The following is a 21,543-nucleotide window of genomic DNA, read 5'->3' on the forward strand; positions in this document are numbered from 1 at the left end:
GCTAGGTGAAATGCTTAGTGGTATTTCATCTGCTGCTATGTTCTGAGTTCAAATTCTGCCAAGGTTAACTTTGCCTTTCATCCTTTCGGAGTTGATAAATTAAATACCAGTGAAACACTGAAATCGATGTAATTGACTAGTCCCCTCTCACCAAATTTCAGGCCTTGTGCCTATAATAGAAAGGATTATTATCATTTTTATTATTATTAATGATGATAATAATTATAATAATTTCTTTTACAGACAAAAAAGCTGAAAATTTAGGAGTGATATTGGTCATCTGAGTCTACATTGGTATTTGATTTGTATGGATTTATTTTATCAACTCTTCTTTTAATCTTCACAGGATTGAACACAGAACATAAAGAGCTAGACCAAATGCCACAAAGCATTTAATCCAGTTCTCTAACAATTCAATACCATCACAACTTCACTATCACTGCTTTGTTCTTACCACCATCACCACTACCACCACCAATAACAACAATGATAATACCATTAGCAAAACAGGACTCTTCTAAATACCACAATAATTTTGAATATAAGGAATAATTAACCTGCTTTGGTTTGAGTTGAGTGGTTGTATCTCCATGCCCCAGTCTACCATATTCTCCAAGACCCCAGGTGTAAAGATCTCCATTGGAAATAATTGCGGCACTGTGGGAACTGCCACAAGCAATATCTCGTACACGTTTGGACTTCAAAGCCAGTACAAGTCGAAGTCTATTACAGCGGCTGAAAAATATTAAAAGAAGAAAAAAATTTAAGATGAATTGCTTTTTATTTATTTAAATTCTTTTTTTTATTAAAAAAAAACTCTAAAAGCTTAAATATTATAATTCAAGTTACATTTTCCCCCAGTGGGAATAATTATAGATGTGCCAGTGTCATGTAAAAAGCACCCGACACACACGGTATAGTGACTGGTGTTAGGAAAGGCATCCAGCCATAGAAACAAAGCCAAGCTGAAGCCTGATGCAATTCTTCTGTTTGCCAAATCTGCTCAAACCATCCATCTCATGCCAGCATGGAAAATGAACATTAAAGGATGATGATGATGATGATGATGATGATGATGATGATGATGATGATGTTGATGATGGTGTATGTTTGTGTGCACATGCATGTGCATTCTTGTCAAAATAAGCTAGCAATGCTTTTGTGGATTCACAATAATTCACAGTAGCTGTGGATATAATGAAACAATATAATTTAATATACTAATAATTTATATGCTAATATGTTCATCATCATCATCATCATCACTATCATTTAACATCTGTTGTCCATGCTGGCATGGGTTGGACAGTTTAACCAGGGCTGGTAAGCTGAGGGGCTCCACCAGACTCCACTCTAATTTGGTATGGTTTCTATGGCTGGATGCCCTTCCTAATGCCAACCCTGCCAAGAGTGTCATGGATGCTTTTACATACCACTGGCACAGATGTCAGTTGCGTGACACCAGAATGTAATAATATATATTACACATTATTTACACTGATATAATATAATACACTAATACAAACTAATATAATATTATATACTATCACATATTAAAATAATATAACATGTTGAGGGCTGGAGGGTATATCAGCCGGAGCGTTGTGTTGACAACGAGCAGGATGAGGACAAATATCTGTCAAATGTAAAAAAAATGTAAATAATTCCTCATCTCCTAAAATCCTAGTGTTTATGTCTGAATCAATCACATTGGCTTTGCCTATTGTGAAGTGACAACAAAACATGCTGGCAATATCTTATCAGTGAAGATGAAAATGAGACTGTGAAGGTCTAGAAACTTTGATGATAGAAATAGGAATTGTGTTATTTCAAACAGCAAGAAACACATTAAAAAAATTGAGAGAAAAAAGAAACATTGAAAAATATAAAACTAGACTAGCACCCACTACACTCTCGGAGTGGTTGGCGTTAGGAAGGGCATCCAGCTGTAGAAACCCTGCCAAATCAGATTGGAGCCTGGTGTAGCCATCTGGTACACCAGTCCTCAGTCAAATTGTCCAACCCAGGCTAGAATGAAGGGCGGACGTTAAACAATGATGATAATGATGATGCTATAATAATTTATAATGAAACAGTAATGAAATATATAATGTAATGCATAAACTGAATTGTCAAACTAGCTAACTTATTGTTTTACTTCCACTGATGGACTTCACCCTTTAGCATTTACATTAGCCATATATGGCCCAAATATTCTATCTGTTTTGAGTTCAAGACCAGCCAGATCTGGCCTCTCAAACCTACCCTACAATGTCATCGTAAAAATATAAATCATATGATTGAAATCTCAAAGCTATGAGATAATGCATGATTAATTTAAAACAATGTGAATAAATAAGCATTGTATTTGACAGAGGAATCTGAATGCTAAAGGGTTAAACCAGCCATATCCTAGCCCAAATCTTCAACTGTTTTTTTTTTGTTTTTTTGTTCAAATCAGCCAGATCAAATCTCTCACATCAAACCCTATGTCATTCTAAAACTAAACAATCACATCATTGAAATCTCAAAGCTACAAGATAATACAAGATTAATTCAAAACAATGGGAATAAATAAGCATTACATTTGACTAAGCAATCTGAATGCTAAAGGGTTGATCCTACTGTATGGTACCTTGAGCAAATGTCTTGACAATAACCTCAGGTTAGCCAATCCCTTGTAAGTGGCATTTGTAGACAGAAACTGTGAGAGTCTGTCAGAATGGCCATTTATTTTTTTGGGTGAAAGCCTTGACATGTTGCTCAGCTCAGTGCCACCTCACTGTCTTTCATTGATTTTAACCCTTTAGCATTCAAACCAGTCACATCCAACCCAAATATTCTACATGTTTCATGTTCAAAGTGGCCAGATCCAGCCTCACTCACCTACCCTATAATGGCATTCTAGAAATATACAATCACCTCATCAAAATCTCAAAGCTACAAGATAATGCATGATTAATTCAAAACAATGTGAATAAATAAGCATCAAATTTGACACAGTAACCTGAATGCTAAAAGGTTGATCCTACTGTGGCACCCTGGGCAAGTGTCTCCACTATACCTTGTAAGTGGCATTCATAGACAGAAATTGTGAGAGCCTGTCAGAATGGCCATTCATTTTTTTGGGGTGGCAGCCTTGACCTGTTACTCAGCTCAATGCAACCCCAGGTTTTTTTTTATTGACTTTAATCCTCAATATTCTATTTGTTTTAGGTTCAAACTGACCAGATCCTGCCTCTCACACCTCTGAAATGTCAGTCTAAAAATAATCACATCATCAAAATCCTGAAGCTACAAGATAATGCATAGTTAATTCAAAACAATGGGAATAAATAAGCATTACATTTGACAGGGTAATCTGAATGCTAAAGAGTTAAACTATAATTACAGAACAAAATGTAAAGTACCAACATAAAGTACAAAGAATTGTCAAATTCATTAATATACTTAAAAACTTACGATCTATTTCCATGTCCAAGTTTTCCATCATCTCCTTCACCCCAAGAAAATACTTTACCATCAACAGTTAGAGCTAATGCATGTCGCCCACCTTTGACAAGAGAAAACAAGAAGAAGAAAATAAGATAAAATATTATAAAAAATAAAATAGATAAAAAAACGAAAACTAAATGGTAACGAATATAATTGATAAAGAGGAAATGGAAATGTGGTTGGTAATTAAATAATTATTCAGAAAAATACAGTTTTTGTTATCAGTTCTAGGAAAAACCCTCAATATTTCTTTCACATTAAACATAAAATGTATTTTAGAGAGAGAGAGAGAGAGAGAGAGTGTGTGTGTGTGTGTGTATGTGTGAGAGAGAGCAAGAGAGTACATGTGTGTGTGTGCCCATGTATAAATGTGTAAAAGTGTATGTATGTATATGTTGTTTGTGTGTCATTGATGCTATCGGTGTAGAAAGAAAGAGACAAAGAAAGATAAAAGAGAGAAATGTGAAAGAGAGAGAAAGAAAAAGTTGCAAGCATAATAGTACCTGAATGAACAGCAACCTTTTTTATGACATATTGGCTGAGTGCCCCTACAAGAGTTGGGGTAGGAACACTGCCACATGTGACTCCCAATCCAAGCCGCCCATTGGTAGCTTCACCACACACATAGACCTTTCCTTCTTGAGTAACTGAAATTGGATGTTAAGAAAATATTTGAAGTGAAAAAAAAAAGAAAAACAAAGACAAAAGAAAATTTATTTTAAATCTATAGACTGTTCTCAACTTGGAGCCTCTTTTAATACAGCTGTGAGCAAAACCCACCTCCATAGCAGAACTTCATGAAACCAGCAGGATATTGCAAAAATATACAGTTATACAGTTTCTACAAGATAGAAGATACTGTTGTTGACCAATCAAACAAGCATGAAGATAAACTTTCTGTACAGATGAAATCACAAATAAATTATCCAGCTTGCTAAATTATTTTCAACTGAAGGCCTTCATTGATGATGTTATTACAGTTCTTACAAAAATTGATTTAACTCTGATTCCAGTAGGTCAATGATCAGAGACATTCTTTTCATGGTCATCTAGTCTGTTATTCAAACATAGTGTATGTTGGACTACATTATCGGTGTCCCTTTCTTATAAAACTGAGATGGAGAATTGAAAATTTGTCTGCTATTTCTAGCATATTCGGTGACCATGTACAAGATCCCTAGTCATAAGAAAAATGCATAATAACTTCTTCAAAATGAAATTGTAGACCAATAATGTACATTATCATCATCATCATCACCATGATCATTTAATAGTTGTGTTCCATGATTGTCTAGGTTGGATAATCTGACAGAATCAAAAGACTGCAGTGGTCTCAAATGTTTGCTTTGGCATGGTTTCCATGTCTGAATAACCTTCTTAACAACAACCAATTTACAGGCTGTACTAGATACTTTCTTCATGACACTGGCAATAGTGTGGTCACCATTTAGCTTGCAAAACCGAGATCCCTTCTGACTGAATGGAGAGGAAAGCAGCTTAGTATTAGGGAATGAGGGGTCGAATTATGGAAGTAGAAGCCAAAATAGAACAGATTTCTTGCTGTAGAGGTGCTACATAGACTGATTAAGTAGATTAGTAATGGAGACCAGTTATGTTTAATATTAAGGGAAAAATCAAACAACTCACCACAAAATAAACTTTTTGATCCACCAGCTATCTGGACACATTTTAAAGCTGACAAAGTTTCATTCAAATATGGCAATTTGATCTGTAAAAATAAAAATAAAAACAATTGCTACAACAACCACAACATGTATCACAATAGCATACCATATGCTACAAGTACACCTTATACTACAGTGGACACATCATATATTACAAGGTTATGAAAAAAGTAATAATCTTTTCTTAACAATAACATCATCATCATCGTTTAACATCCATTTTCCATGCTGGCATGGTTGGATGATTTGACTGAAAACTGGTAAGTTGGGAAGCTATATCAGGTTCCAATCTGATTTGGCATGATTTCTTTGGTTGGATGCCTTTCCTAACACCAACAACTCTAAGAGTGTAGTGGTTACTTTTTACATACTACTGGCACAGGTACCAGTTATGTAACACCGGCATCGGCTACAACTACAATCTCATTGGCTTGACAGGTCCTCCAAAGCATGGTATATTGCCAAAGGTCTCAGTCACTACCTCAATGAGGCCCAATGTTTGAAGGGTGCTTTTTACACGTCACTGACATAGGAATAATTTATTCTTTGTAAAACAAATATAACTGTTTCGTTTTCTTTGCATTATTGGTTTTGTGAAGAAGTCTCTCAGAGTAGAGAAGTAGGGCTCAACCCTGAGAGACTCCCTGATCACTGAACTATTCACCCTGTCGAGTAATGTTACTTCAGAGACTTATAGAAGGAACCCCATTTTGGCAGCTTGTATTTGTGATTATACCCTTTTGGTCACTATCTACTACTTCTCTGCATTGGGAGATCACAGTTTCAGTACTATGTATATGCGATTATAATGTCACAGGATAGAATTGTAAGATGGATTTATCAAACTGAGCCAACTGGTGGGAGACCTAAGCAGTCAACAAAGAATGAGGTGGGAATCTAACCAGAAAGTGTAACGATAGTTACTTCTGATAGGACTCTATGGAGATGGTACTTGTGAAGGAGGTACCTGAGGACTCTACTCCAACAATCCTTTCAGGAATAGTGGATGGGGAAAATGGATGGATGAAGTCTAATTGTTGAACTGTTAAAGCATTATTTGTGCAAAGTACCCAGCTCAGTGTATACTACTGCCACCACCATTTCTGACACATGTAGAAGGCCACAAGGGTTCAGTCAATTAAATCGACCTAGTACTTAAAAGATAATTTGTTTTATTGATCCCGCCAACAAAATATAAACAGTCATTACAACATACTGCAAATCGTTTTGTCTAATGCTCTTATGATTCTGTGTGTGCATATGCATGTGTTTGTGTGCAAGCACATATTTGTGTGTGTGTGTTTGCATGCATGTGCATGTTTGTGTGCATGTTCACGTTTGTGTGTGCCTGCACATTCACACAAATACATGTGCATGAGTATATATTTGTGTGTGGATATGTGTTTATTCATGTGTGTGTGTATGAAAGTGTTTAAGTGTGCATGTGCATATAAGTGTATGTGCATGTGTGCGCATGTTTATGTGTGTGCATGTGCAGTTATGTGTCTCTGTGAGTGTTTCTGTCTTTACATGAAATCATTTGAGAACTAGTGATAGCAGCAGCAGCAACAACAACATGTGTGAAAGTGAATGTTTCAGAATAAACTTCACAACACACCTGTAAACAAGAGTAAACTCCTGTAACATGCAACAGACTTCAACTTTCAAACATGAAAATTTCAATAGGATGTTTTATTTCTTACAGAAAAAGAAAAAAAAAATCATCTCTTACCTTTGACCCTTTCGGGCCTCCTAGCTGATCTTTGTCGTTCAAACCCCAAACACATACATGTGTTTGAATCTCACTAAAACTTGATGACCTTGTCTTTTTCCGACATCCTTGCAGAGAGCTACTTTGTTCATCTTCATCGTCCGATGCTAAGAAAGCAAAGTTAGCAGCACTGTCATCTTCGTCAATTTTCCTTCGTCCCACAATCGTTAGGCCATGAACTTTGCAATCAATTCCACTACTTCGGCACTGCTTGATAGCAATTTCTATGAATCTATAATACTGAAAATATGAAGTGAGGTGAAAAGAAAAAGTCAATGAGTAGTTTATCCTCCTCAACAACAACAACATTATTGTAAAGTCTACTTTTCTATGCTTCCATGTGTCAGATGGACTTTGCTGTGGCAGATTATCTATGGCTAGATGTCACCAACCTTTGCCCATTTCCAAATCAGATAATATTTCACCATGGTTGAGTATGTTTTTAAGGAAGATTGGAAATTTTATATGGTTATACGAAAGATTGGAAGATCAGAAAGACATTGCTTGTATAACAGTTGTCTACAACTATCATGAGATATCAAAACAAGGAAACACACACATGTATGCATACACACACACACGTACACATAGACACACATTTGATGGGCTTGTTTCATTTGTTCCCGTCAACCAAATCCATTCACAAAGCTTTAGTTGTTTCAGGAATATAGTTGAAGACACTTGGTACCATGCAGAGGGAATGAACGTGAAACCATGTTGTTGGGAAACAAACTTCTTAACCACACAGCTGTGTCTGGCTGTAAAAATTGAAGTTGTTTCAATCCAGATTTCAATTTTCTGAACAAGAACAGTTATCTCTAAGACAACAATGTTTTATCTATGGAGAAGATTGTTCTTTGTTTTATCTGATCTACTGAACACTCCAGAAATCAAAGACAGGCTCTGTGGAATATTGAGATCCAGAAAACAATGGGACATTTCTGGTTCTTCAAAACCTGTTACCACTAACTGTAATGTGGAAGTGCATGGCTTAGTGCTTTGGGTGTTGCACTCATGATTATAAGATCCTGGACTGGGCGATGTGTTGTATTCTTTAGCAAAACACTTCCTTTCACGTTACTCCAGTCCACTCAACTGGCAAAAGTGAGTACTCCTGTGATGAACTGGTGCTCCATCCAATGGGGAATATATATATGCATCACAGAGACTCTGAAGTTGGTCTTTTGAACTTATGACTCAGGAAGGACTTTGATGCTTTTTTTTTTAACTAACTGAAATAGACACATTAATGACTTAAATTTTCACTGTTTTTAAAATTTAACTAATTGGAAGAAGTTAGAGCAAATGAATTTTAAAAAAAACTATTGATTTTCGAAATACATTTTGTTTGTTTCCAGAAAATGCACACACATACAAACACCTATCAACACACACACATTTGCATACATGCATGAATATACGCATGTAGTTTATATGATGCAGTTGCGCAGTATTTTGTCTCTTACATGTCACTCACTGGGTTATGGATAACTCCTGACTAAGGCACAAAACATTTGCCAAAGATTTTGTGCAACACAGTCAGAAGAGAGGCAACGTGGTTGGGAAATGAACTTACATTAACTATATAGACAAGCTTGCGTCCATGTACATATATATGTGTTGATATATTCACAGACAAATATTTATAATATATACATACCTATATAAACATAAATCCTATAGGCACAAGGCCTGAAATTTTGAGGCAGGGAGTTAGTTGATTACATCGGCCCTAGTGCTCAACTGATATTTATTTTCTCAATTGCAAAAGGATGAAAGGCAAAATTGACCTCAGCAGAATTTTAACACAGAATATGAAGTGAGAAGAAATACTCCTAAGCATTTGTCTGGCACACTAACAATTCTACCAGGTCACTGCTTTACTATATATAACTCTTCATTATCATCATCATCATTTAATGTCTGCCTGCCATGCTGGCATGGGTTGGACAGTTTGATAAGAGCCAACCAGACAGAAGACTGCACCAAACTTCTGTGTCTGTTTTGGCATGGCTTTTATGGCTGAATGTCCTTCCTAACACCAATCACTCCAAAGATTGCACTGAGTGATTTTTATGAGGCATGAGCACAGGTGAGGTCAGTTTTGGCATGGTTCTTAAATATGAATTAGTTGCAGAGTAGCAACAAAAATATATTTGAAAGAGGGAGAGAGAGAGAGAGAGAAATGGTAGCATTTTTGTGTGTTTGCTTATATCATAGAAAATTAAAGCTATTGAACTGTAATAAAGCAATTATTAAGTGTGTGTGAAAAACCACATACCACTGTCATATCTTCAAGCAGTGTAACCCAAGTGAAAGACACACTGATATTAATGGTTCTAAGTTCTTTCAAGGTGTGTACGGAATCACCGCCACTGACAACCACAAGTGACGGCATATAACTGGAATCTGTTGGTTCAACCTTCATCTGTAGACGACTTACAAGGATATCTTGATACATTTCCAGGCAAATCCAGTGCTTTGAAATGGAAAAATAAAGAAGAAACATATATAAAGAATATGAATTTCAGTGTTTCTTTTATCTTTTACTTGTTCCAGTCATTAAACTGTGGCCATGCTTGAAGAGTTTTTAATCAAATAAATCAACTCCAGTACTTATTTTTGATAAGCCTGGTACCTATTCTATTGATCTCTCTTGCTGAGAGAGATCAACAGAATAAGTTATGGGGACATAAACTCGCCAATACTGGTTGTCAAGTGATGGTGGGGACACAAACACAGACACATACACACATATCTTGATTTCTGAGTGTTTTCTCACATCTGCGATGTAGAAAGTTTAAATTTTGTCTTTGTATAGAGTCTGATGAGCTGTCTGCAAGGCTTTGGCTTTCTAGATACGAAACCTTTGGTAACTCTATGCCCAAAATTAAAATTTTTGTTGTAATAATTACTACTCTATTCTTTAGAATGAGCATCTTTACTGATATATGTTTTATTGACTGTGTGTGTGTGGAGGTGCAATGGTCCAGTTAGAGCAGCGGACTCGCAGTTTCAATTCCCAGACCGGGCACTGTGTGTGTTTATTGAGTGAAAACACCTAAGCCCCACGAGGCTCTGGCAGGGGGTGGTGGCGACCTCTGTTGTACTCTTTTGCCCCAACTTTCTCTCACTCTTTCTTCCTGTTTCTTGAGTAAACTGGAGGGGAACACATACGCCATAGAAACCGGGAAACCAGGCCCATGAGCCTGGCTAGGTTTTAAAAGGGTGCATAAAAAAAAAATATATATATATATATGACCAACTTCTTTCAGTTTCCATCTATCAAATCCACTCACAGGGCTTTGGTTGGCCTGAGTGTTATATGGACTGTTGGATTTGTGTTCGTCTGAAGTCCTGTGTCAATGTGGTTCGTCTGAGTTCATTGTTTCATTGTTGTTGTCTTGTGTGACTGTCGTAGTAAAATGTCATTGATATATATGGCGGACATGATTCTTGTTTATTTATAATGAACATTGGGTGAGTGCGTTCTTTGTATGTAATTGAATAATAAATGTAATAATTAAATTGTACAACTCGTTGTGTTATCTCTGCGAGTCCTCCGAGGGAAATACAACAGAGTTTATTGGCGTCGCCGATAGGATCGATAGGATACATGCTTACTTTACCGTAAAATTATTCATCGTAATAACAAAGGCTGAAAAACAGACAGTAGAACTTATTAAATTGTTTAGGGAACAAATGGACAAGCAAATGCAACAACATCAGAGAGATATGGACGCTCTGTTAAAACTGTTTGGTGCTCGACAAGTTGAAGGCGATCCTAGTGGCTATTTTTCAGCTGCTTCGACAACAGTGTCGATTCCACCATTTGCTGCATTTGATTAAGCGACAGAACTATGGCCTGATTACTGGTCAAGATCCCGTACGTTTGTGGCTGCTAATGCTGTACCTGAAAAACGCATGGCACAAGTGTTCCTGACCAATCAGACTGCTACTGTTTACAAGCAACTTGCTAATCTGGCTACCCAACAAAATCCGCCTAAAGATATCAACAACTTGATAATGGACGAAATCATTGACTTCATGAAGGAACAGTTCGACCCTAAACTTTTCATTGTGAGAGAGCGTTTCAAGTTTTGGAGTGATATGCAGCGGAAGCCAGGCGAAACTCTCCAGGAGCTGGCAGCACGTATACGCCAGGATGCAGCTACCTGTGATTTTCCAGCGATCACCAACCCACAGGATGAAGCTCTGAGACAAAGATTCATATGTTCAGTCAATAATGAAGCGGTTCTGAAGGCGCTTTTTAAGATAAAAGACACAGAACTAGATTTTGCCCGCGCTGTCCAGGTTGCCATCGAGAGTGAAGACGCAGCAAAGGTTGCAAAAGAAACTGTATACGGTTCCAAAACCAAGCAAGTCTACAAGGTCCAACAGAACAAGAATAAGAGTCCTCAAAAGAAACATCAGCAGTTTTATTCCACAAACCAGGAGAAATGCTACCGATGTGGAAAGGCCCACAAAGCAACAGACTCTCCTTTCAGGGAAACCAAATGTCATTTTTGTGACAAAAAGGGACATTTGCAAGCGGTGTGTAGGAAAAAACAACATTAGCAACGCAATGGCCATTCACAAACTCCCGTGAAAAGAATCACAAAAGCTGAGCTAGTCAAGGCGATCCTAGGTGAAGTTTCCCAAGACACTCATAGTTTAAGTTTGCCAGTAACAATCCAGAACAGACTGTTCACAATGGAATTGGACACTGCTACTACAGGCAATTTTGTTTCCTTGTCAGTCTGGAAACAACTTGGAAGACCAAAGCTGCAAGATGTCAAGCATCGCTATGAATCTGCCAGCAAGCACAACCTGCCTGTTCTAGGAACTTTCATGGGCCAAACCAAGGATCCAACAACTGGTAAGCAGGATCTTATACCTTACATAGTCACCAAGATCTCTGATCTTAATTTGCTGCGTCGGAATGCTATCCAGACTCTGGGAATTTCCGTAGACACTGCTCTAGGTTTGAAAAGCATAGACAGCCAAGCCAAGAGGGAAGGGGCTGAAGTGATGTATCCAAAGACCTCAAGTGAGCCCTATGTTTCCCTGCAGCAAGATTGTCACAACATGTGTGATGAATTTCCAGATCTTTTCAAGCAGGAATTGGGATGTCTCAAGAACTTTGAACTGGAAGTGAAGTTCAAATCGGATGCAACACCAGTCTTTTACAAGGCACGTCCGGTCCCATTTGCTCTTTGTGATGACCTGGCCAAAGGTTACGAAGAAGGCATCGCCAAGGGAATCTGGAAGCCAGTTCAGTTCAACGAATACGGAACGCCAGTGGTACCGATTCGTAAAGCACATGCTTCAAGCAACCTGAAGCCCAAACTACGGATTTGTGGTGACTACTCTGTGAGAATCAATGACCAACTTGCAGATCACCGTCATCCAATGCCACTCCCTGCTGAACTGATGCAGAAACTCGGAGGTGGATTCGGATATACAAAGATAGACCTTGCTGATGCCTATAATCAGATCAAGCTGGCTCCAGAGAGTCAACGCAGACGTGCACTCAGCACTCACCGTGGAGTACTCCTGCAACAACGACTCCCTTTCAGAATCAAGTCAGCACCTGGTTACTTTCAGGAGATCATGAAAAACCTGACCCATGATCTACCTGGAGTGGCCGTCTTCCAGGATGACATGCTCGTCAGTGGGAAAGATGCAAACAGTCACCTAAACAACCTAAAGTGTCTGCTCACACTTCTAAGCGACAATGGACTCAGATGTCGCCGTGAAAAGTGCCAGTTTGCACTACTCAGTGTAGAATACCTTGGACACATTTTGTCGGCTGAAGGGATCACGAAGGGATCCAAGGTCGAAGCAGTCTTAAAGATGCCATCTCCAACGAACGAATCAAGCTTGAAATCTTTCCTAGGTTCAGTTCAGTTTTATGGAAAGTTTATCCCAAACCTAGCCAGTATAGCAGAGCCACTCTATTGCCTTACGAAAAAGTCAACTATTTGGAAGTGGGGAGATGAGGAACAGTCAGTTTTTGATCACTTGAAAAATGTACTTTCATCAAGTCAAGTCCTGATACACTTCGATCCAAACAAAACTTTGGGATTGGCTTGTGACGCATCAAACGTTGGTATTGGAGCAGTCCTGTTTCACCGCTATCCTGATCGAAGCGAGCACCCAATATCCAATATGTCCAAGACTCTCACTTCTGCACAGAGTAACTACAGTCAAATTCAAAAGGAAGCCCTAGCTATCATATTTGGCTTGCAGAAGTTTTACCAATATTTGTACGGTCGTAAATTCGTACTCGTGACTGACCACAAGCCACTGACATCACTATTCAGTCCGAGGAAAGGGACGCCACTTCTCGCTGCTAACAGACTAGCACGATGGGCCCTGTGGCTGAACCAGTTTGACTACACCATTGAATATCGAAAATCAGCAGATCATGGCAATGCTGATGCCCTCAGTTGCTTGCCATTCGGTGATGACAACGCCTTTGACAGAAAGGAAAATGGTGAAGACATAGACATGGTGTGTGCCATCAAAGCTCTTAGTATTGAAGTCCAACCTGTGGATGCTAATCTCCTCCGTCAAGAGTCAGGGAAAGATCCAGTGATATCTACAGTGATGCGCTATGTCCATGAAGGCTGGCCACCAAAGAACATGGAGATCAATGACGAAGTCAACAAGTTCTGTAAGTTATCAAACTCACTTAGTATCTGCCATGGATGCCTTATACATGGATCTAGAGTTGTGATTCCACATAGCTTGCAGCCAAAGATCCTCAATCTTCTGCATCTTGGACACTTTGGCATGGAACGCATGAAACAACTAGCAAGAACTGCTGTTTATTGGCCTGGTATCGATGCTGCTATAGAGATAGCCAGTCAACGATGTGATTCGTGCAACGAACATCAAAGGCAGCCATCTAAGCCTCCAGTTCACCCATGGATGTTACCAGAAAAGCCGTGGAGCTGCTTACATCTGGACCATGCAATAAATTTTATGGGTAGAGATTGGCTGGTGATCACAGATGCTTATTCCAAGTACCCATGCATTCATCCTACTTCCTACACGTCCTCCAAAGCCACTTTAAATCTGCTTGAGGAAGACTTTGCACACTTCGGATTTCCTCACACATTGGTCACCGATAACGCACCAACTTTTACGTCTGGGGAGTTCCAGAGCTGGTGCAAAGAATGTGGGATCACACACCTGACAGGGGCACCTTACCACCCAGCTACCAACGGAGCAGCGGAACGTTTGGTGCAGACCTTCAAACAAGCTCTGAGGAAGTCTTCTCTTCCGCCGACACGAGCACTTCAAGAGTTTTTGATGCAGTACCGGAGAATACCGACATCCTGTGGATTCTCTCCGAGTGAACTTTTGAATCACCGGCAGATACGAACAAGGATTGATTCTCTGCTGCCATCGCCAGCACACATTGCTCAAGGCAAACAGTCTAAGGAAGCACATAAGTCTCAGGTGACTCCAAGCTCGGCTGATGTCGCTAAAGTTACCAGGCAGTACAAGGCCGGAGATCCTGTGTATGCACTATACTATGGACCTTGCCAAGACAAAGATCCCCGATGGGTACCAGCAATCATTAAGAAGTCATTGGGTACTCGCTGCTTTAACGTCAAGCTCATACCTCATGGCCCGATGTGGAGACAACACTGGGAACAGCTGCAACCATGGTACACAACTGAGGAAGACAATGAACCTGGTGATGCAGAAAACACTGTATTTCAATTTGCAACAGATCACCCGATGGAGATCTCGGAAACTGTTCCACTAACTCAAAGACAAACCAGACCCAAGACCATGTTACCCGTTCTAGAGTATGGACCAGACAACCCAAGACGGTCCAAGAGAACCCGTAAAACCCAAGAGAGACTTTGCTGTTGATACTTCTTGTGTAGCATCAATTTCAGTGGGGAGGTGTTATATGGACTGTTGGATTTGTGTTCGTCTGAAGTCCTGTGTCAATGTGGTTCGTCTGAGTTCATTGTTTCATTGTTGTTGTCTTGTGTGACTGACGTAGTAAAATGTCATTGATATATATGGCGGACATGATTCTTGTTTATTTATAACGAACATTGGGTGAGTGCGTTCTTTGTATGTAATTGAATAATAAATGTAATAATTAAATTGTACAACTTGTGTTATCTCTGCGAGTCCTCCGAGGGAAATACAACACTGAGGCTATAGTAGAAGACACTTGCCCAAGGTGCCACTGAACCTGGAACCGTGTGGTTGGGAAGCAGGCTTCTTACTACACAGCCATGCCTGCACCTATTTGTTTAGACTTAATAATCTTTTCTGCTATAGGCACAAAGCCTGAAATTTTGTGGGCAGCTAGCTGATTACATTGACCACCAGTGCTCAGCTGGTACTTATTTTATCAACCCCAAATGGATGAAAGGTAAAGTCAACCTTGGTGGAATTTGAACTCAGAATATAAAGACAAACAAAATGCCGCTAAGATATTGTCTGTCAGCTTGCCACCAAATTGTTTAAACCTAATAACAAAAAAGATTGAATAATGCAATTCAAATCTGAAATTTTTACACGGCTTTTATAGTTGAACAACCTAGTCAACTCTGAAGTAAGGGACGGAGGCTATGATGGATTCACGTGAGCTGTGCAGGTCACTAAGGTCCACGTCAGTTTTTGAGTTACTGCCCTTGCAAATGGAGTGATGACCATGGCAATTTTGTGTATTTCATTTTTGGCATAGTTTCCATATCTGGATGCTCTTCCTAACACAGATCGCTTAAAGAATCTATTATGCACATTTTATCATGGCACCAACACCAGAAATTATAGCATGGACTTTGTCTGTCTTCTTACCCTCTTCAAGGATTTAGGTAAAATTATACAAATGTGTCTGACTGATTAAATTAATTCTATTTATTTATGCAGCTGAGGATAGCTCTGCATTTAAATTGATGTAATGATTGCATTGTTCAATTAAATGGAGCCGCTTGAAACGATCGTACTGCATCACCTCTGGATATCCTGTTGCTTATTTTGATTTTATTCACCTTATTTTGAAACTGTACGGATAATTCCGCACTAATTTTTGGTGCCTCAACCTAAGTACCTAATTCATCTGAATTTCAATTATTTTGTTTAATTATTGTATTTATTTAGATTCTCTCTCTCTCTCTTTGCATATAAAGTTGTGAGTTTGATTTGTGACAAGAGGATGTGGGGCTATATGTAGTGTAAACTCTATGCATACATGCATTCGAATGTAGCAGGGACCAATTGGCCTTCAGCTGCTGTTTGTATCCTGTTGTGTCCACTACTCTGATTGGTTGGTATCAGCAGAATTTGTCTCCTACTCTGTTGTGGATAACCAGTCAGAGACTTTAAATAGCATCATGTGGACAACCTTTTTTGAACACTATTTTGAGCCTACTGCTTTCCATAAAAACCCAGCTTTTTCCTCAATACACGTCTTTGCTTCCTGATCTTTTAAGGTCAAGCCACTGACTACGAAGACACATCTAGTTCCAGCGACAATGCCAGACAACACGCTACCACAGCAGCTATGTTGAGGCTCACCAATTTCGTCCAACAGCATTCGGTCACCTCCATCTCTGTCTTCACCATCTTCCTAACATCAACATCTCCACATACACAGTTCAGCAAGCAATCCATCCAAATTCCAACAGCTTACTGTTAAGTGAATCATCTCACTACAAATCAACAGCGAATATACAACCTGCATAAACTCCTGTACCAAGTGACCAGGCCCAGCATCACAGCCACAATTTCACATACAATGCGTACCTGTAGCCGGCCAAGCAGCACAGTCACCACTTCTTGATACAGTATTACGACCAACTATGAACTGGTATATTATCCCCATCTTGTCTACAAACATTTTTCTCACTTCACTTTATAGACTCTTTTAATGTTTACTTATCAACATCCTTAAACATACACAACATGCACACACATCCATACCTATACACATATACATGCATAAACTTTCCTCTCACAACAGCCTGTCAATATATTTCTGTATCCATGATGCACACAGACACACTTTAACATATCAATAAACCTTCCCTTAATCATTCTACGTGGTTGTCTCCTTTTTACCTCTGGCACTTATATGTACTATTCAATCTCTATTTATTGTATCGACTGTGTGATGTACTAAAGAGCCATTCTTGTCACCTTGCATCACATGGTCCCTACAGATTCTCGGACAGAACACTGTTATGTCCTTGAGAAAAGCACATTATTTTCATGCTTTGTCAGTTTACTCAGATCTAATTGAGCACCAGCTGATTGCTGATGCAACCCTTTCCTCCTTCTAGCTGTCACATCTTTGATGTTTGCAATGGGTGGGAGGAGGGCCAAGTGGAAGGTGTTGGTTCACAATTACAGAGGAACCTAAAACAATCAGTGAAAACTTGGTACATTCTATCAAGTCATACTCACTTGCAAGTAATAGCGAAGTTTATATATATATATATATATATATATATATATATATATATATATATATATATATATATATATATATATATATTTATAGTTTCAGCTTAGAGCTGCGGCCATGCTGATGCATATATATTACGCAAACATACTCTTTCAAGATGGCATGTGTGGTTGTGACTGGCTACAGATAAATGAGATGCAATGAGGTAGAAATTAGTCAGCTGACTAGCCCAATTGTTTTGTTTACAGGTTATAAAACCAAGCATTATTTCAATGCAATACCAAATATAGGTTTTCTTAAATAATAAACATTTATTATACCCTACGGTCTCTAAAAATATAACGAAGAAATCTGAACAATTGATCTTTTAAAAAAAAAAAGTTCAATAATAGGAGAAAAGACAATAAAAAAAAGATTTATAAAATGGGGTATGGAAACTGATGTCCTATCTATTACTCGTCTCTCATACTCTAATGACCTTAGCTACCTATCCTTCCCGATTCTTTGTTCAAATTTAGAACAACTGCCAATGTTTATGGAATAATTTCCTCTAAAGATGACATAAGTCAAACAAACAAAAAAAAACTAAATTCAAATATACAAAAAGAAAAATTAAATTGAAATGTACTTTTCCTTGTGATCCAGCACTTTGCCAATAACCATTTCCTTCATCAATCAATCGTGATGCCTGGTTCTCTCTTGAAGAAACAGTCAGGTTTTTCACACACATATGCCAGTTGTCAATAAGTGAACCATTCCCAACAGAACTCACTTGTTTCTGCTTTCCAGGTTTTCCAACATCAATTGGTTCACAACCTGAAATGTACAAAAAATAATAGCAAATACAACAATTTTATATTTTCATAAACAAGCATAAGATGGTGCGTATGTGTGAGTTTGGTGTAAGTATATGTATCTACACACATACACATATCATTATCAAACAAAAGAAGAAAAAATAGAAGAATCACTGCACACTCAAATTTTAAACAATATGAGCTCTATTATCACTTTTCCATGTTTGTATGGGTCAGTCGGAATTTGTTGAAGCAGATTTTCTGAAGCTGGCCACCCTTCCTGTTGCCAAACCTTACCTGTTTTCAAGGAAATTAATATGTTCCCCATGACCAGGTATGTCTTCAGAAGATTGAAAATGAAAGATACTGCTGATATGATGGTGGTAACACATTTTTACAACTATTGTGCAGTACCAAGACTATAACACAAACACAAACACACATGAAAAGATTGTTTCAGTTTCCATTACTCGCAATGCTTCAGTCAGTTCAGGGCTATTGCAACCTCTCCTCCACAGCAGAATTGTTAATGTTGGTTCCCCGGCTGAAGAGGAGTAGCCTGCAAGAGCCCTGTACTGGTGCCATGTAAAAGCACCCAAACTGGTGCCATGTAAAAGCACCCACACTGGTGCCATGTAAAAAGCTCCTGTGCTGGTTCCACATAAAAAGCACCCAGCACACTCTGTAAAATGGCTGACATTAGGAAGGGGATCCAGTTGTAGAAACTAAGCCAAATCAGACTGGAACCTGCTGCAGATCTCTTGCTTGCCTGCTCTGGTCAAACTGTCCAACTTATGCTAGCATGGAAAACATATGTTAGATGATGATGACTTGCTTAAATTGCCATGTAGTGGGACTCGACCTGAAACTATGTGATTGGGAAGCAAACTTCTTTACCAAACAACCATGCCTGCACCTATTTGAATTCTCAGTTAACTGGAGAGTGGTCAGTTGTTTTCTCTTTATTTATTCATGGTAATTATGATTTACAGACCTAATCAATATTTTGTCTTTGATGCTCTACATGAAGACATAGGCATTTAGAGGATACTGTATATAAGATAATATGGGACCACAGAAAGGGAAATATTGTATTAGGTGTCTCATCCAAAAACACACGTTAAAAGTTTCAGCTGCAATCCCATTGCATAATAATCATGTGTGAGTGCTTTGACTATCACCCCAAGCTGACCAAAACTTTGTGAGTGAATTTGATAGGTGGAAACTGTGTAGAAGCCAACTGTATTTGTGTATGTGTCTCATCATGTAATGTCTGTTTTCCATGCTACCATGGGTTGTACAGTTTGAGAGGATCCAACATGCTGGAAGACTGTGCTGAGCTTATGTGTGTGTGTGTATGTGTGTGTGTGTGTGTGTGTGTGTGTGTGTGTGAGTCAGTCATTATTCAGTTTTGTTTCAAGATTACTTGGCAATAGAGAAAGAACTGGTTTCTAACCTAGATCAAAGCCTCCAACAACAGCAGGGTATTTTTGCATGTGTGTATGTATATGTGCAGTATTTGGAGTGAGTGCATATGCAGATTTGTATGTTTTGTTTTTATGTATGTATGTAATAAATACGTATGGATGGATGGATTGATATATAAAATGTGTATTTGTATATGTGTCTTTGTTTTTCAGTGTTTGAAAATCAATGAAAATATATGTCCCCATAACTTACCTGTTCAGCAAAATGAAACTGATAGAATATTCATCAGATTTATAAAAATACATAATGTTGTTGATTGTTAATTTAACCCTTTAGCATTTAAACCAACCATATCCAACCAAAATATTCTACCTGTTTTATGTTCAAAGTGACTAGATCCAGCCTCATACACCTACCCTAGAATGTCATTCTAAAAACAAACAGATGCATCATTGAAATCTCAAAGTTACAATATAATGCATGATTAATTGAAAACAATGTGAATAAATAAGCCTTATATTTGATAGAATAATCTGAATACTAAAGGGTTTAATCACAAAATGTTAATGGTAGTGCCCCAGTATGGTACTGCCAAATGAATCAAAACAAACAAAAAATAAACAAATAATAATAATAATACCTGGTTCTGGAATTCCATTAAATGGATGCTTATGGTTTCGTTTTGTCTTGAAGCAGTTTTCACAAAAATCAAACTTTTTACAAACTCTGCATTCAAATCGTGATCCAGTGATAGGGTTCATCTGACAACCATTACACCTGAAGAACAATGAAAGGTATAACATTTTAACTTAGCATTTAATTAAAACTAAAGTAATGTTATAGTTCATTGATTATTAACATCCAAGGAAAAGATAATTCCACTGTTTGGGAAAAACACAAAAATCATTAGTTCATAGACATACTGCTTCTCTGAAGTAGCTAATTCTAGTAATAACTACCCAATCTACTCAAGCAGCTAGAAATAGCAGTCATGTTTCCTTCAGACCACATTCTTTATCTATTTTAAAATAAAGACTTATTGGATAGTATAGTCATCATCATCATCATCAACATCATCAGTTAACGTCTATTTTCCATGCTGGCATGTTGTTGGACAGTTTGACAGGAACTGGGAAGTTAGAGCACCAAGCTCCAGTCTGTTTTGGTATGGTTTCTATCGCTGGATGCTCTTCCTAACACCAACTACTTTATAGAGTGTCCTGGATGCTTTTGTATGTGGCACCAGCATGGATGCTTTTTATGTGATGTTGGCACATAGTTCTAAGTAAAAAATATCTGGGGAAAAAGATGGGATGATCATGACTGGAGTACCTTTAATCCCGAGTCTGTTCAATGGAAGCAGAGTTGGGATTAAACTATAATATAAATTCTAGTAACTTTAATCTATTAAAAGTAGTATTACGAACTGACAAAAATTATCAGCTTTTATATATTTATTTGATTTGGCTGTGCTGTTAAAAATTTGCTTCACAACTCTGTGGTTTCAGGTTCAATACCAGTGCATGACACATTGATCAAGTGTCTTCCAACATGTAGCCTTAGGTTGACCAAAACTTCATCAGTGAAATTCAGTAGATGAAAACTATGTGGAAGCCTGTTAATGGACTGGCCCCATTCTTTTATGGTTGACTTAATCCATCACCGTGGAGGTGCAATGGCCCATTGGTTAGGGCAGTGGACTCGCAGTCATAGGATCGTGGTTTCGATTCCCAGACCGGGCGTTGTGAGTGTTTATTGAACGAAAGCACCTAAAGCTCCACGAGGCTCCGGCAGGGGATGGTGGCGAGCCCTGCTGTACTCTTTCACCACAACTTTCTCTCACTCTTACTTCCTGTTTCTGTTATGCCTGTAATTCAAAGGGTCAGCCTTGTCACACTGTGTCACGCTGAATATCCCCGA

The 21,543-nt window shown here is 38.4% G+C and overlaps 1 protein-coding gene across 1 annotated transcript in view; it reads right to left on the bottom strand.

Moving 5' to 3' along the window:
• LOC106884435 (E3 ubiquitin-protein ligase HERC2) overlaps window positions 1-21,543 on the bottom strand; it is a 160,411-nt gene that overhangs the window by 69,290 nt on the left and 69,578 nt on the right. Inside the window, exons 27-34 of the mRNA XM_089365383.1 lie at window positions 20,264-20,400; window positions 18,027-18,214; window positions 9,233-9,430; window positions 6,913-7,191; window positions 5,143-5,224; window positions 3,999-4,142; window positions 3,463-3,553; window positions 558-735 (exon numbers count right to left, since the gene is read on the bottom strand). Of these exons, the coding sequence (XP_089221509.1) occupies window positions 558-735; window positions 3,463-3,553; window positions 3,999-4,142; window positions 5,143-5,224; window positions 6,913-7,191; window positions 9,233-9,430; window positions 18,027-18,214; window positions 20,264-20,400 (1,297 nt within the window). The remainder of the gene's footprint in view (window positions 1-557; window positions 736-3,462; window positions 3,554-3,998; window positions 4,143-5,142; window positions 5,225-6,912; window positions 7,192-9,232; window positions 9,431-18,026; window positions 18,215-20,263; window positions 20,401-21,543) is intronic.

Source organism: Octopus bimaculoides, chromosome Z, assembly GCF_046866305.1.
Source record: "Octopus bimaculoides isolate indiv1 chromosome Z, ASM4686630v1, whole genome shotgun sequence".
Taxonomy (NCBI): domain Eukaryota; kingdom Metazoa; phylum Mollusca; class Cephalopoda; order Octopoda; family Octopodidae; genus Octopus; species Octopus bimaculoides.